The sequence below is a fragment of the Populus nigra genome, chromosome 7 (assembly GCF_951802175.1).
Source record: "Populus nigra chromosome 7, ddPopNigr1.1, whole genome shotgun sequence".
Lineage (NCBI taxonomy): Eukaryota > Viridiplantae > Streptophyta > Magnoliopsida > Malpighiales > Salicaceae > Populus > Populus nigra.
In genome coordinates, this window is record NC_084858.1 from 4,083,840 (window position 1) to 4,099,893 (window position 16,054).

At 36.0% G+C, this 16,054-nt stretch overlaps 2 protein-coding genes and 1 pseudogene across 3 annotated transcripts; 1 reads left to right on the top strand and 2 right to left on the bottom strand.

Annotated features, from left to right (window-relative positions):
• Positions 1 to 179: 179 nt before the first annotated feature.
• Positions 180 to 4,280, top strand: LOC133699011 (pentatricopeptide repeat-containing protein At2g27610). 2 transcript variants are annotated; one of them, XR_009843227.1, is made up of 2 exons: positions 180 to 3,228; positions 4,050 to 4,280. XR_009843227.1 is itself a non-coding variant. In XM_062122133.1 (1 exon), the coding sequence occupies exon 1, from the start codon at positions 199 to 201 to the stop codon at positions 2,827 to 2,829; it is 2,631 nt and encodes an 876-aa protein (XP_061978117.1). In that variant the 5' UTR covers positions 180 to 198; the 3' UTR covers positions 2,830 to 3,596. The 2 variants fall into 2 exon arrangements, 1 of the variants encoding a protein (XP_061978117.1); XM_062122133.1 differs by lacking the exon at positions 4,050 to 4,280 and having other exon boundaries at positions 180 to 3,596.
• Positions 4,281 to 4,981: 701 nt separating this feature from the next.
• On the bottom strand, positions 4,982 to 7,891 carry LOC133698972 (uncharacterized). The gene has a single exon (XM_062122083.1). It carries the CDS (start codon positions 7,473 to 7,475, stop codon positions 6,606 to 6,608), a length of 870 nt encoding a protein of 289 aa, XP_061978067.1. The 5' UTR covers positions 7,476 to 7,891; the 3' UTR covers positions 4,982 to 6,605.
• Positions 7,892 to 9,731: 1,840 nt separating this feature from the next.
• LOC133699394 (subtilisin-like serine-protease S) lies at positions 9,732 to 14,705 on the bottom strand (annotated as a pseudogene).
• Positions 14,706 to 16,054: the final 1,349 nt, after the last annotated feature.

Sequence of the window (16,054 nt, forward strand, 5' to 3'; positions counted from 1 at the left end):
AGATCATAACTATTATTTTTTCAATTTGAGTTCATATATATTGAAAACTGATCAATTAGTAAGAGAGGGACCTAATTGAATCACACCTGATAGGTAGAGGGTGTCCTTGTAGCTTCCCAAGATCTAACTTGGCAGAATATTTTTCCTCGAGCATAAAACCAGAGATGTCACACCTTGTCATTCTGAAGACATGAAAACATGACTTTAAAGACCCTTACAAAACCTCAGATAAAGCAGACCTCAAAAACTCTTAGATCCCGCTTCAATCTGCAACTCCACACTCACCAGCCTCTGCTGCAAACCCATAATGTTGCCTTGAAACCCCGGCCAGGCTCTAAACCTCCAAATTTGTCAGAAGCACACCCTGTGTTCTGTAAAAGTCCGCAACAAGACCTTGTGTACCACAATCACTTGCTTTTTCAATGCTCTCGAGAGAACAGAAACAGAGGGGTTGTCGATCTCTTTGTGGGAATTCATCGTTCGGGTTTTTTTATTGATGGGTCAACTCTTTCTTGTGTTTTAAAAGCTTGTTCGTTCTTGTTTGATCGAAACTTTGGTATTCAAGTGCATAATTATAGTTTAAAGTCTGGTTTTTTGGAGGATGTTAGTGTTGGTACTGCACTTTTGGATATGTATTTGAAGAATGAGAATGTTGAAGAAGGGAGGAGAGCTTTTGATGAAATGGGGGCGAGGAATGTAGTTTCGTGGACCTCATTGCTCACAGGATATGCACAAAATGGATTGAATGTGGAGACATTGAAATTGTTTCTTAGAATGCTAGTGGAGGGCATTAAGCCAAACCCATTTACGTTTTCGGCTGTTATTGGCGCCTTGACAGATGAAGGGATGGTTGAGGCGGGAATTCAGGTTCATACAATGGTGATAAAGAATGGATTCGGGGTTGCTACGTTTGCTAGCAATTCTTTGATTAATATGTACTTTAAGTCAGGGATGATTAGAGATGCTAGAGCTGTTTTTGATAGCATGACAGATAGGAATGCTGTTAGTTGGAACAGCATGGTTGCTGGTCTAGTAACAAATGGGCTCCATTTAGAAACTTTGTATGTGTTTTACCATATGAGACATGCTGGTGTAAAGCTCACCAAGATGGTTTTTGCCCCTGTTATTAAGCTGTGTGGTAATATTAAGGAATTGGGTTTTTCCAGGCAGCTTCATTGTCAGGTTTTAAAGAGTGGGTTTGAATATGATAAGAATATTAGGACTACACTGATGCTTGCTTACAGCAAGTGTGGGGAAATGGATAATGCTTTCAAGATATTTTCTGTGATGAGTGATGAAGTTCGAAATGTGGTGTCATGGACAGCCATGATTAGTGGGTATTTGCAGAATGGCATGGCAGAACAAGCTGTTAACCTGTTTTGCCAAATGAGTAGGGAAGGTATTAAACCAAATGATTTTACCTACTCTACTATACTTACGGCTCAACCTGGTGCTTCTCCTTTTGAGATGCACGCACAAGCCATCAAAAGAAATTACGTCAAGTCACCTTCTGTTGGAACTGCACTTTTAGATGCTTATGTCAAACGAGGGAATGTTGATGAAGCTTCAAAGGTTTTCCAAAGAATAGAGGAGAAGGACATCGTGGCATGGTCGGCAATGATTTGTGGATATGCTCAAATAGGAGACACTGAGGGTGCTGTTAGGATATTTGTACAAATGGCAAAGAAGGGGATTAAACCGAATGAGTATACCTTCTCTGGTATCATTAACGCATGTGCAGCTCCTACTGCAGGAGTAGAACAAGGGAAACAGCTCCATGCCTGGTCAATTAAATCAAGATTCAATAATGCTCTGTGTGTTAGTAGTGCTCTTCTTACCATGTATTCAAAGAGAGGGGACATTGAAAGTGCATTTGAAGTTTTCAAGAGGCAAAGGGAGAGGGATTTAGTGTCATGGAATTCTATTATCTCTGGATATGCACAACATGGCTATGGAAGGAAAGCTCTTGAAGTATTTGAGGAGATGCAGAGGCAAAACTTGGAGATGGATGGTGTAACATTCATCGGAGTCATTTCTGCCTGCACGCATGCTGGACTCGCAAATGAGGGTCAAAGATATTTCGATATAATGGTTAAAGATCACCATATTGAGCCTAGAATGGAGCACTATTCTTGCATGGTCGATCTATATGGCCGGGCTGGAATGCTTGTAAAAGCCATGGAAATCATAAATGAGATGCCATTTCCAGCAAGTGCAAATGTGTGGCGAACTCTCTTGGCTGCTTCCTGTATTCACCGTAATCTAGAGGTGGGAAAACTTGCAGCAGACAAGCTCATTTCTCTGCAGCCACAAAATCCAGCTTCATATGTCCTGCTAACAAATATGTATGCTTCCGTAGGAAACTGGAAAGAAAGAGCCAAAGTAAGGAAATTGATGGAGGAGAAGACAGTGAAAAAAGTAGCAGGGTACAGCTGGATTGAGGTGAAGAACAAGACCTACACATTTTTGGCGGGTGATGTTTCTCATCCGCTTTCTAATCAAATTTATGCAAAACTTGAAGAGCTGAGTTGCCAGTTGAAGGGTGCTGGTTATCAGCCTGATACTAGCTATGTGTTTCAGGATGTTGATGAGGAACACAAGGAGGCTATTCTCTCTCAACATAGTGAGAGGCTAGCCATTGCTTTTGGATTAATTGGCACTCCTCCTGGAACTCCTCTCCAAATTGTGAAGAACCTGAGAGTCTGTGGAGATTGCCACGCTGTTATTAAGTTAATATCAATTCTAGAAGGCCGGGACATTGTTGTCAGGGATTCAAATCGATTCCATCACTTTAAGGGGGGTTTATGCTCTTGTGGTGATTATTGGTGACATCATATTGGGTGTTGGTAACCTCCATTGACAGCCTGAGGTCAACAGTACCATAATCTAGGCCAAGGAGCCACATTAACTTTATACACTGCGTAAACTTTCAGAAAAACAGAAACATAGGGTTGCATAGTGATGTTTACTCTCTACGTGACAGCTTTGTGGTAAAAAGGCTTTGAAGAAGAATTTGACAGCTGAATTCATTTGAGCATGTTCTTTCAAGAGTAAGAGTGTGGTGTGATTGCTGTTCACGTCCAAGTAAATTGATGGTTTGATCAATTTTGAAAAGAACATCCACCGATGGTGATTATATTGGCAGAGAAGTAGAGAATGCTGATTTACGATACACTTTGCGTAAAAGAGATCCTCACACTAACTGGGCAAGTGGCTCCATGAAGTCGGGTGCGTTTTACTGTTCTAGCAACCAAAGCCCCATAGCATGTGGCAATCAACTTTGGCTGGCCAGTCATCATTCAGTAATCACTTTATGCTTTACTGTCATTCATACAATTCATTCAAGTACATACGAGCTTATCTATATCTACATGTCTGCACATAATAGTTTATTACGGTTAAATTTGCCTTTGGGCTCGTTCATGGTTGTTTCTTGTTAATAAAAAATTTTACCATGGTTATAGAAATTTTGAATGGCCATCATTTGTAATGTATTTGCAATGTTGAACGGTTATTTTCAGGGATGATGATGACACCGTGGGCCGAATTTCTTGATATTTATTTAGTGAGGAATTTAAATATTTATAATTTATTTATTATTTGTTATTATTTATTAATTAATAAAAAGTAAAATAGTATGTGGTTGATGTATATGTATATTAAATGATAAAATAATAAATATTATTTATATATACTTGTTTTATGTCAATATTAAGATATGTATACATCATGTTATATTTAAAAAAAATCTAAATACTCTACAAATATATTTATATAATATAAATATATATTTCAGTTAGGTTCAGGCATGTTTTAGATTGAATTTAATAATATTTATATTCTATTTATTATTTATTAGGTTCAAAAAACACCTATCCATTCGGGTCGGGTTGCTATCTCGGATTAAATTGTTATACCTGTTCATTTTAGAGAGAAAAAAAAGAGAGATACGATGCATCCTATAGATTCATTCATTTCTTTCAATTACAATTTTTCGTCACATTCTGGTATTTATGCCTTCACTGGACATCGTAGTTCCCTTCTTGCAGGTAAAAAAACTGAAGGCCGCCTGAGTTGAGCTGCAAAACTGAAAGGATCATGAAACAACTGTGTTGTGTCCAATGAGCTAACCAAAGGAGTTTGATGGATGTTGAGATTAGCCGACAATTTACAGAAAGGCTAGAATTTTGCCAGTCTTATTATTCTGATTGAAACGTTTAATCTTCTTGTTGGAAGTTTCCTTGAATTAGAAGAATACTACTACATTCAATCATGCTCTCTTGCGGGGCAGCCCTTCTTCTTCTTCTTTTTCTTTCTAAAATTAAAAAAATGTGGAGTATTTTAATTATTACATTTAAACAAGTAGATTGATTTTAAAATCTGCTTATTCTACTATAATTTTAAATTAAATTATGTGAGATGTAATTTAAAATAAATATTTAATTTAATAAATTAAAAAATAATTTAGTTAATTAATAAAAATATAACATAACTTAAAAAAAACTTTAAGACAATAATTTTTTTTATTGAGACAATATCAAATTAGATTGATCTCAATCACCTTATAACCTGAATCATGAATTTTAATAGTTTTAATAACTTTGTTATTTTTATAATTTATTTTTATTTAATTTTATGATAACATTAGATACTTTCAAAATCTTATATCAACCCTAAAAAATATGTATTTGAGATCATAATAACCCTATAAAATATAGAAAAAATAAATTATAAATTTCATTTCTTAACCAATCCAATATTGAATAAAAATAAAATAATAAAAAAAATATATCAAATTTAATGGATAAAATCACTAAACTTGTAAATGGAATAATCCGTTAAACTCGCAAATTTTTTTGCAATTATTTTTGTTTAATTAATTTTTTAAAAAAATAAATTATACCACAATGCTAAAATATTTTTTTAATACTAATTTAATATTAAGATAATTTTTTATACTACAATAATTATATAAAGATAAATTAAAATAAATTATCTATTCTAATAAATACATTTTATAAGAATTAGATTTAAAAAAAAAAAACCATAACGCTCTAATCGGTGCAGAAAAACAGTGTTTTCCCACGTCTTTAGCTTTATATATAATTTTTGGCAAACCAATAAAGGTTGTTGACTGATAAATCAATCACCCTCTGAAAGGAAATTATCACGATGATTGATATATTAACAATCCAGAGCACTTTCAGACCATGGATTCTAACTTTATGTGTAGTCGGATATCCTTGCTCCATGTGAAAGCCCCCCAGCTAGAAAACTTACTTCATTCTATGGCGAAAAGGGGAGTCTTCTACCCTAAGACATCTCCATCTTTCATGGATTTGAGTTCAGTGGGTGCTTCTGCAGCTCTTTAACCTGGCCTTGCCATGGTAACTGACTGCTCCGACGAGCATACATGTTTGCTGCCACTGCAGAATCATGCAGACAGAGACGTTATTGATGTCCCAGAAATTATAATCAGCTGACTTCCATTAATTTGTTGCCATAGACGGCGAAGAGTTAAGCACAGAACGCCACAACAAATAGCTTTTTTCTTTCATCGGTGCCCCCCCACTTGGCTGATTCTTTGAGCCCCTGTCAATCTTTAGCCATGGCGATAAAAAAACCTTATCCAAACTCGTCACCTCCTTTTCATTTCTGTTCTGTTCCCCCCTCATCCATCACCTTTCACTCCTACACGCCACCTGTACCCACTCATTAATCACCAGCTATCTCTCATCACAATAAAATGTCACCATCAGAACTGATATCCAAATCCCCATCACATCACGCTGCCACCTCATCCTTATCCATATTCTACCAGGTCCCTTCCACTCACCGTCGGATATCTTCATTCCGGCCCTTATGATATTGTAACGGCCAGGATTACTCTATTTCTAGCTCCTGAAGTTACCAGACAAACCTTCCTGTTTGCACGTGATAAATCTTTCTTTTTAAAGAAAAAAACCAACTCCTCGCAGCTACAAAGACAGCGTGCATTTGCCGCGTTATCAATCTTCTATTATCCGGTTTGTTTTGTGTTATGAAAGAATTTAAAAATATATATATAATTTCTATTTTTTTATTTTATATTAATCTTTTTTAGATATTTTCAAATTTATTGGTATCAAAATTAAATCTAATAAACAAATTATTTCAATATATTTTTAACTAAAAAAATATTTTGAGAAAGAACTATTACACAACTATCAAACAAATTATAAGTTTGCCCATAAATTAATATTAAATTTAAAATAATACAATTGTGAGGGTGTTATTTAAAATAATTTTGATCTAGAAATATCAAATTAGTAATTATTTAAATATTTTTGTTAATATTATTAACATTCTAAGTATTAAAATCATCTAATAATTTTTTTAAGAAGTATTCACCTTTGAAAATGTATTTTTAAAAGCCGATACATAAATCTCATCTAATTACGATATTAAGAAAATATTTCACATGAATTAGTGTATTTTTGCTATATCCAAGATTTAAAATAAAAATTAAGTTAAAAAACCGCATAAAAATGTTCAAAATTGGCATATTATTATTATTAGAAATAATTATTATTCTCTTTCTAAAAAATCGTCTTCAACCAAAATCATCACGTACGAACAAACAAACGGCCGTTGACGGCGTCGTCGAAGCCTACGCGCCTGCATTTCACAACGTTGACTGACGGTGGCGGTGTGAAGGAGTTCGTATGTAGGGGATTGACAGTCCGGAGGTACGGACCGAACCACTTGTTTTGCATGTAACGGTTTTTTCTCCAAGGAGGCAAGGAGAGTTCTCTGCTCTTCAAAGATCTCTTAGCGGCGTCACTTATGCTCCTCACGATCGTCTTCAAATCCTCACTTTTGCCTACGAAAACACGAGGAAGATGGTGCAGAAGCTTCAAGTACTGGCTCGTAGGCCTCGCGATCTCGAATTGAGAAGCGAAATCGAGATCCACTACGTAACGGTTCTGCAATGCGGAGGATTTCGATTGCACCACCACGTCGATAAACTCGTAGCTGCCGGCGGTCAAGCCGCCACCAGAGGACTCCCATTTAGTCTTGCAGATCGCTGCATTGTGACCTAATTCTCTCAAAAACAACATCACTTTGCACCGCAAAACAGGTCTTTGATGATTTCTCAAACACGAAAACTCCTCCATCGCTTTCGAAACATGAGCGAACAATAAATTATCGTTACTGATTGATCTGATCATGTCTACGACGAAGTCAGTACAGTCGGCGACTAAGTCGACACGCTCTGAATCTGATCCGTGACCATTAGTCGACGCGTGAGCAAAACCGGAGTCTTCCTCTTCAAGAAAGCCGTGAACTAGGTCAGACAGGCAAGGTGAGTCGTCATGATCAGCTGAGTGCTCACTCCCGCTACTAAAGCAACTGAGTTGACAACCAATGAGTCGAGCTTTAGCTTTATCGTCGAGGGGGTCAGTAACTCGTTTCGCCCTTGCAAAACCTGACATGTTTTTCAATATTATTTATTTTTGTTTTAAAAGGGTTTTACCCTTTAGGTTTTTCAAGAAGTATTTGTAGTATTATTTACATAAGAAGAAGAAGAAGAAGAATTAATGTAGGGTTTGAGAAGCTAAGCATAAATTTAAGATTTAAGACAGCTGGGAACATGGAGGAGGAGGAGGAGGAAGGAACATGTGATAAGGTTTAAAAAGAGAAAAGGAAGAGATAATTTATTAAGAAGATAAGATAAATTAGTTTTGAAGAAGGAATTTTCCTGGGGATATTCGGTGGAAGTGTAAGTAAAATATTGGGGTTGGTACCTTTTTTCATCTTCAAAAATGGTTTTGAGTTATGGGAGAGGATATGATATACGACTAGGGAGGAGAGTTTGGCAAAGCATATCCAACGGCACCTAGGGTAGTTTATTCGATCGAGTTGCACTCAGTAGGTGAAATGGATTGGAGGGATATGATATTTCCCGTGGTTGGTGGGGTCGCGGAGGTTGCCATGAGTTTGGCACGTGAGTTAATGGAGAGGGTCTAGGATAAGCCTGCCTCTTCAGGGTAGGGAACGGTGAGGTGTGGGGGCACGTGATTAACAATGTGATTATATGCACATGTAGGATTTGGTAATAATTAATTAGGGTTTAAGAAAGAAATAATGGTTTGAATGATTAATTATGGCTGTAACAAGACATTGAGAAAGATGTCCAATTTTTTTTGTCAATGAATAGGCATTTTTTTCTGATGACTTTTCAGTGTTGAAAGTTGAAACATCTGATCTGTTTGTCATTATTGCTGCAGGAATCCAATGTTTTCTGTAAGATTTGAAGATTGCTGCAACTGCTGAAAGTTGCGGGCAGGACATCGAGGTTCCAGAGATTATGTTGTGATTATTGGATCGCCCTCCAGTGCCTCAGTTGATACCGGGGACCAAGCTGCCAAAATATTCAGACAAGGTGCTGTAATATCTCGCTGCAGATTGCTATTAGAATTCGAATTCGAATTGGTAGACCAAATCACACGTTAAACATTTCATTTCTTTCTTTTCTACCTTGTTCTGTCATCAACTTCAAGAATTACACATGATTTATAGATTAACTTGATAGTGTCCGAGTAATAGCATTTGATCCTTGGCTTCTTGTGCAGATTTTGGGTTCAAAACATTTGCCTGTTGGAGCAATTCTTGCTATTGGTTTCCTGTAGTCAGAGAAGTGTTTAGTAGTTTTCATTTCAGTAATGTCACCTTGAGGCTTTCTTTTTGTTTATTTTTCTTTCCTTCAGTCATGAATTCTTTAGGCAACAACCTAAAAGACTGATCACTTTTGTGTCTGCGTATATGCCTGAAGCTGTTGTGCTGCCTGCTTCTTCACCGATTATTGAGCCTGAATTACAAATTGAAAGCTATCATCCTTGACAGTTGGCTCGATCACTACCATTCCTACACTTCCACCTAGTTGTACTCCTACAGCCTTTTGTCTTCGAATATCAGTAAGAATCTCAGTTGTGCGCATGACCACAATCTTCGCTTTAATCTTGGCAGCGTCTGGAGTATTATCCTTGCAAAAGCAGGGAGTCTTACCCTACGTGCTATACCCTTGAAAGGGAGAATCTTACCCTCAGACATCTTCTCTCCACCTATTACGGATTTCAGTAAAGTAGGTGTTTCTACAACTTTAAGCAGTCGGACAATATAAAAATGCAGCATAAATTGTTGGCCTTACTATGCTGACTAACTCTTCGATGAACAAATATCATTTCCGCCACTTCCAAGTCCCGCCGGTGAGAAATTGGCATGGCCGGGATAATTATAATATAGTTGATTGATAGCGGAGTTGTTGCTTTGATTGCTACATGATTTTGCAGACCAGCTCCGGTAACATCTAGTTACAGTATTGACTGTGTTTTGGGAACTCATTAGGTCTCAAGTTATCCAGCAAGGATTAGGAGTAAGTTTTCTCATTTAATTTCACTGCACATGAACCAGCTTGATGCAACTCTGGTTGAAATATGTAAAACTGATACGTCCTAGAAGATTCATTTTAAGCTGCTTAGATTAGAAGAAGTGCAGCTTTAGGCATTACCGGATTGACAAATTGAAGTCAGTTTGTTAAAACGAATAGTACTTTGATGTTGGACAATTTGTTTCATAGAAATGATATATAGCCTGAAATTTCTGAAAAATTCATGCAAAGAGAAGAATTTCATGATCATTTAACACATGAATTTTCTTTAAACTGATTATAAGTTCCGATAAAACCCATCGTCTGTGATAGGATTTCTCAAATACACTGCCCTGGTGAACTCAAAAGATATGATAGTATCAGCATAGAACTCTTGTCTCTACAATGAAAGCACTTGAAGAGCAATCGGACTCCTAACCTTGTGAGCACCATTGCTCCAGCTCCAAACACAAAATTTCCATCACTAGTCTTCAGAGGCTTAAAATCTATCCTGAAAGACATATTTTCGCCTGTCTTTGTGAACTTGAGCTGGGCAGGTGTAACTGTAACTTGAACACCAGCTGGATCATCAGCCTTCACAACATAAGCAGTCGGTCCTGTACAATAACAAGTAACTGTTCTATAAACTGGTATGCTTCCTTTCATGTTGGACACACCAATCGAGGGGTAGTTAAAGTCAGATGATTGTTTAGTTGGATTTTGGCAATAAGTGGTCTGTCCTGTGAGGATTTTCAATTGTGCAGGGCTTGCACCAATACTGCAGAGAAAATCAATGACGTCACTGGAAACAAAACGGTAAATTAGTCCTGGGGTCAATGCTGCTAGTGGATTTATGTGTCCGGATCCGAAGTCAAAAGGTGTAGCCTGCCTGAGTGTCACTTGGATATCTCCCAATCAGTTTCCGAGTGTTATCCATGACTATAGCTAACAATGAATTCAAGTAATAGATGTCAGATATGCAATATTTTGTTAGTGAATTGAAATTCTTCTGGTAACTTTTCAGTGCTGCGACATCTAACCGGTTGTCATTATTGCAGACTTTATAGCTGCTGGACTCCAAGAAGGCCTGTAAGATTTTAAGATTGCTGCAACCGCTGAAACATGTGGGCAAGACATGGAGGTTCCAGAGATTATGTTGTAGTTGACTCGTCGCCCACCCGTGCCAACAGCTGATACTGAAGACCATGCTGCCAATATATTCAAACCAGGTGCCGTAATATCTGGCTGCTATTAGAATATAAATAGTTAGAAAAAATCATACTTTAAAAGTCACACATGATGTATAGATTACCTTGATAATATCCGGAGTAATAACATTTGGTCCTTGGGAAGAAAACACGGTCACTTTTGGTGCTGGTTTTGTGTTCAAAACTCTGTGTGTGGAGCAATTCTTGCAATTGGATTCCTTTAGTAAAAGTATGCTTAGTTCTATTAGATTAAAGAGTTTTCATTTCGATAATGACATTTCCTTACTTGGGTTTTTCTTTCCTTCAATCATGAATTCTTTAGGCAACAAGTTAAAGAACTCACCTTTGTGTCTGCATATATGCCTGAAGCTGTCGTGCTTCTTCTTGACCTATTAATGTGCCTGGTATTACAAACTGAAAGCCAACTTCTTTGACAATTGGATCGATCAATTTCATTCCGGCACCTCCACCTAGTTGTACAGCTACGGCCTTGTCTTGGAACATCGGTGAGAACCTCAATTGTACACACAACAATCTTGGCAGGGTCTACAGTATTGTCCTTGCAAAAGCTGACAGACAAAGAATAGATTAAAAACCAATCCTTTAAGAACAAGCTCAAGTCACAGATCTTGGATCTGGGGATGTATCAATCTGGTGAAGCTTTATTTTACTTTCACTACCAAGTCGGAAGGTATTATTTACATGGAATATCATGGTGGGAAATTTTTTGAGTTTGAAACTTACATTGACACACTACTATTAATTTGTGCTTAAGCTGTTTGGGCTTCTAACCGAATTCATCTTAGGAACTGGTTGGTTGGAAAAACTGGTCTAAAAATTAGATAAAGAAGCCTTTTATAAAGAACATGGAGATTAGTTCATGAGGTAATCAACGAATGAAGGATTCGGTGTAGCATCCGACAGAGTCACTGCCAGATTATTTTTGCTCACCAACATCTGAGCTACCGGAAGAAAAAATATATGATACGTGACATGTATAGGAGTTGAGATAATGTTTCCATGAATATTGAAGTTTGACTTTTCATGAAGATTTGAAGCTCTAGCAGTAACACCCGGTGCAGCTGCATCACCTCCAGCTATCAAACCGTATGGGGTTTCCATTTTCAGAGGGTTCAACGAAAAACCCTGAAAGCACATCAATTTTTAGAGAGTCCTCATTAATACATATATTTCTTGGCCCTCATCTTTTGTTTTTTTTTTACCACAGGGAACCGAGATAAAAATCATGATGGCATTAGTAAAAATCACCTTCAAAACTTGTGAATTTCCAAGATAAATGTTTGAGTCAAATTCCCGGTCCAGAGAACTAGCAGCAACAGTGAGTATCCAAGGAGCAACATTAGCTGCAGTCTTTGGGGAAAATGAGTTCCCTGCTGAACACGACACAACTATTCCTTTCTTGAATGCATGGAAAGTTCCAACAGAAATTGCATTTGTAAAGTAAATTAGCTAGGGAGGGTCAAGGCCAAGGGAAAGAGATAGGATATCGACTCCATCATTGATTGCATCGCCCATGGCAGAAACAACATCAGCGTCACTGCACAGGTTAAACCAACAAGCCTTGTAGATGGCAAGTCTGGCATATGATGCACCACCTATTGGCTCTTGCAGTGCCTCTGGCCATCCCAGATAAGCTAACATTAGGCACTATAGCTCCAGCTATAGTTGAGGAAGTGTGGGATCCATGGCCATCACTGTCTCGTGCTGATCGGAAGAAAGTGCCACCAATATCCTCTAAAGGCCCATTTTCGGCTTCAAATCCTTTGAAGTAGAACCTTGCTTCTATAAATTTTCTGCAATTTCCAATCCAAAACACGTTGTTCTCATAATTATCTTTCATTGAAATTCTGGTAGCAATCACAGCACAGAATCGAAGGCATATTTTTTTATCAAAAAAGTGTTATAAATCAACTTCTGTGCCTTATGATTGGCGATGATTTAAAAATTGTGTTTCAATATAAAGGATGCTGGTATATTGGGGGAAAAAAATTATAGATACCTGTTGCAGTTATCTGATGTAAAATTTGTCACCAGCAACACATTCTCCCTTGAATTTTATGGGCACAGCGCCTAAGCCTGTATCGCTGAAGCTCTCTGACTCAGGCCAAGATCCTGCAACAATAAATGAACGATTAGAATTTTAAGCTCTCTTGCCCGTATGAGAATTTTATATGGATAGATAACTTGTGTTTATAGAAAGACTCATATAATAGTTATCTAAATAATTTTTAAACTTGAAATCATTAAGTTATTTTATATAGAGAGTATTATGTTTTGATCTTGTTATACGTTGTTTTAATCAAGGGTAATAAATAGATAAATATTAGATATAACATGAATTATAAGAAGGTATTTAAGTAATTAAAAGAGGATTCGTTTCCCAAGATAAATTAGAAAAAAAAATATTTTATTTGTTCCCAAATAGTATTGATTGTAAATCCTTATGCAAGATAGAATGAGATTTAAGTAATTAAGAGAGGATTCATCACTCTAGATAAATTAAAAAAAAATATTTTATTTGTTCCCAAATAATATTGATTGTAAATTCCTGTGTAAGGTAGAATGAGATTTGAAAAGAGTTTCAAATTTTATTCAAATAATCAATGATTATAGTATTGAGAACAAACATGATTTAATAGAGTAGACACACTTCTTGCTATAATATCTAAATCAGAACATTGTTGATGAAGGGATAATAATTACACTGAAAAAATAATCATTAAAAAGTTAAGTTAAAAAAATTAAATTTACAATTTTCGCTCCGTGTATGTGCTCGAGTAACCAAATAATGATATCAGAACCATCATTAGCCAATTAGGGTTGTAAATTACATGTTTTAATTGTTATTAACATTAATTTAAAATTAATTTTATGTGCAAAAATTAGTTTTCCCAGATTTTATTCTCTCATGTTTTTCAAAAAAAAAATTGTTTGGTTAATATATGTCGCGATTATGAACCATGACATTTAATTTATTACCGTGTTTCTGAACCGTGATAAAATTATAATTAATGTCGCAGTTATAAAACATGATATTATTGAAATGTCGCATTGATAAACCACAACATCCTCAAATTGTGTTATTTCGCCCAAAAAATTTCATTTTATGTTAATTTGGTATTTATTTGTATTTTGTGTGCTAATTACTTTATTTATCTAAAAACAATCAAGTAAAGACTTGATTGAGTGAATTCCTAAAATTAACTTAAAATAATATATATGATATTATTTAAGAGGTAAATTGATATATTTTTCATTTATAGAGTTTTAATAAAAAAAAATGTATGCCTCTTATTTTCTAAGATGAGTAGAGCACATTATAAAAATACAATAAAACACAGGAAAAAAAAGAGAGTTAATACTCAAATGTATAGTAATTCTTCTCTTCTAAAAAGGTTTAGGAGATTTTTTACTAGTAGTTCATGTGGATTATCATTAAAAACCGGATATTTAGACGACTTGTAGTTTACAAGAACTCAACTTTAAAGTAATTATTTAAAGTCAAAAAAATATCTTATCGCTAGGTAATTTTCATATAAACTTTAAACAACTCTAGATTTATCTATTTAAGTTCTTGAAAGTCCAAAAAAAAATTAAAATTTATAATTTTAAATATGCGTACGCGCGCATGTGTAGAAAACTGATAATTTTTTCATGTGATGGCCACAAACATAAGAAAGGACTTGAGAACACAGTACCTGCAAGTTGCTGAGCTTGCTCTTCTGTTTGGATGGCTCAAAAACCTTTGAAGCTTTTATAATGGTGAATTGCTGCTTCCTTTGCTTCATCAAAACTGAAAATTGGACAGATTCATCAGCATTCAGCAATCATTACACAGTAAGGAAAAGACACTAGAAAGCTAAATGAGTCACCATTTTAACCTAAATGTTTCATCATTTGCATAAGCAAGAGACATTTATAATGCGTTTTATTGAGTACCTGAGGCATTGAAATGCTATCGGAAACAGTACACCGTTACCTTTGTCTTCCTTAGTGGCTGTGACTCCATGCACTAATGCAATTGTGATGAATAAGAGAAAGGTAAGAAAATGGTTAACTCTCGTCATTATTAAGCAAGCTTCTGCAAGCAGTATGATAGAAAGAAAAACTATAAAGTGGTTCGAAATATGGGCTCGCAACATCGCACATGCCTTTTTATAGCCTGTCGAAATTCCAAAGAGTTAAGATTATGCATTATATTAACATTCTAAAGCCGGCTACTGATAGAGAGAAAAGATTTGCTTATAGGAAAGGTGATATAATCCAGTTAATACATTCAAAATGCATGTTGCTCCTGAAGCCGGCTTCTGTTAGCCCAAATATTTCCTTAGCCGGATACCGATTTCGACATTAACAAAGATTATTTGTGTGTTTACGCAAGGGCCATTTCTACTTCACAGAAGTTGGTCTTGACAGATACATTTTAACCACAAGCGTCGACTATGCTGACATGTTGGATTCTGGATTCTGAATTCTGAATTCTGAATTGTTCTCTGCATGATTTGTGCACTGAAATCCAGCGTGTGTGAACTGGTATGATAAGCAACTGGATTGTACGGAATCTCACTCATCATATAGCAACCTGGAGATATTGATTGGATGATCAAGGAGGTTTACTGTCTCTATTGCATTTCAGGGGTTGAATTTCGAGTATAGCACTCGGGGAATCTTAATCTTTAGAATGCACCAAATTAATGTAAAGGGTGCATCCTTAGAATTTTAATGAATAAATTACTTAATCTTTATAAGCTGATCCGTGAATCCATGATTTTCAAGCTCAAAAAAATCTTATAGTATTATCTAGCTGTCTGTGATGTTTGAACTTCAGTGAAACATGCACATCACTGTCATTTTCTCCTTCTCTCTTTTTCGATAGATACCAAGTTTTAGATGCATGGTCCTGCTCCTTATCTCGGCGAGCTCTTGTAATAGAACAGGCTTACCAAGTGTTTGTTCATGTGACTTCCATCCATTGGCAAACAAGGGACAGCAAAGTGTTATATCCACATAACTGCTGCTGCGTTTATTGAACTGCTGCTGGGATACAGCAACCACAGGCATAGAGTCTTTCTGTTCTCAGTTTGTTTTTTTTTTTTCCTCCTTTTTCCCTGACTGCAGAGTAAAACCGCAACTACAAAGGGCCAAAGAATCATACCAAGACAAAAACATACTGAGTTTTTCGGTAAGTAATCAGAATATCACATCAATAGAAACTGGGCATAAGAGGAAATGGCCTTAACAGAAAAAAAAATACCCAATTGATTAGGACTTTAGTGTAGAGACTTTCGTACCTTTCAAAAAAAAACTAACAAACAGAGTATAAACAGGTTATTTGTGTATTTTCAAGTTCGTTTGTTTTGTAATAATTAAGTTCATCAGGGTCGAGTATTTTATAAATAAATTCATATCCTTGAAA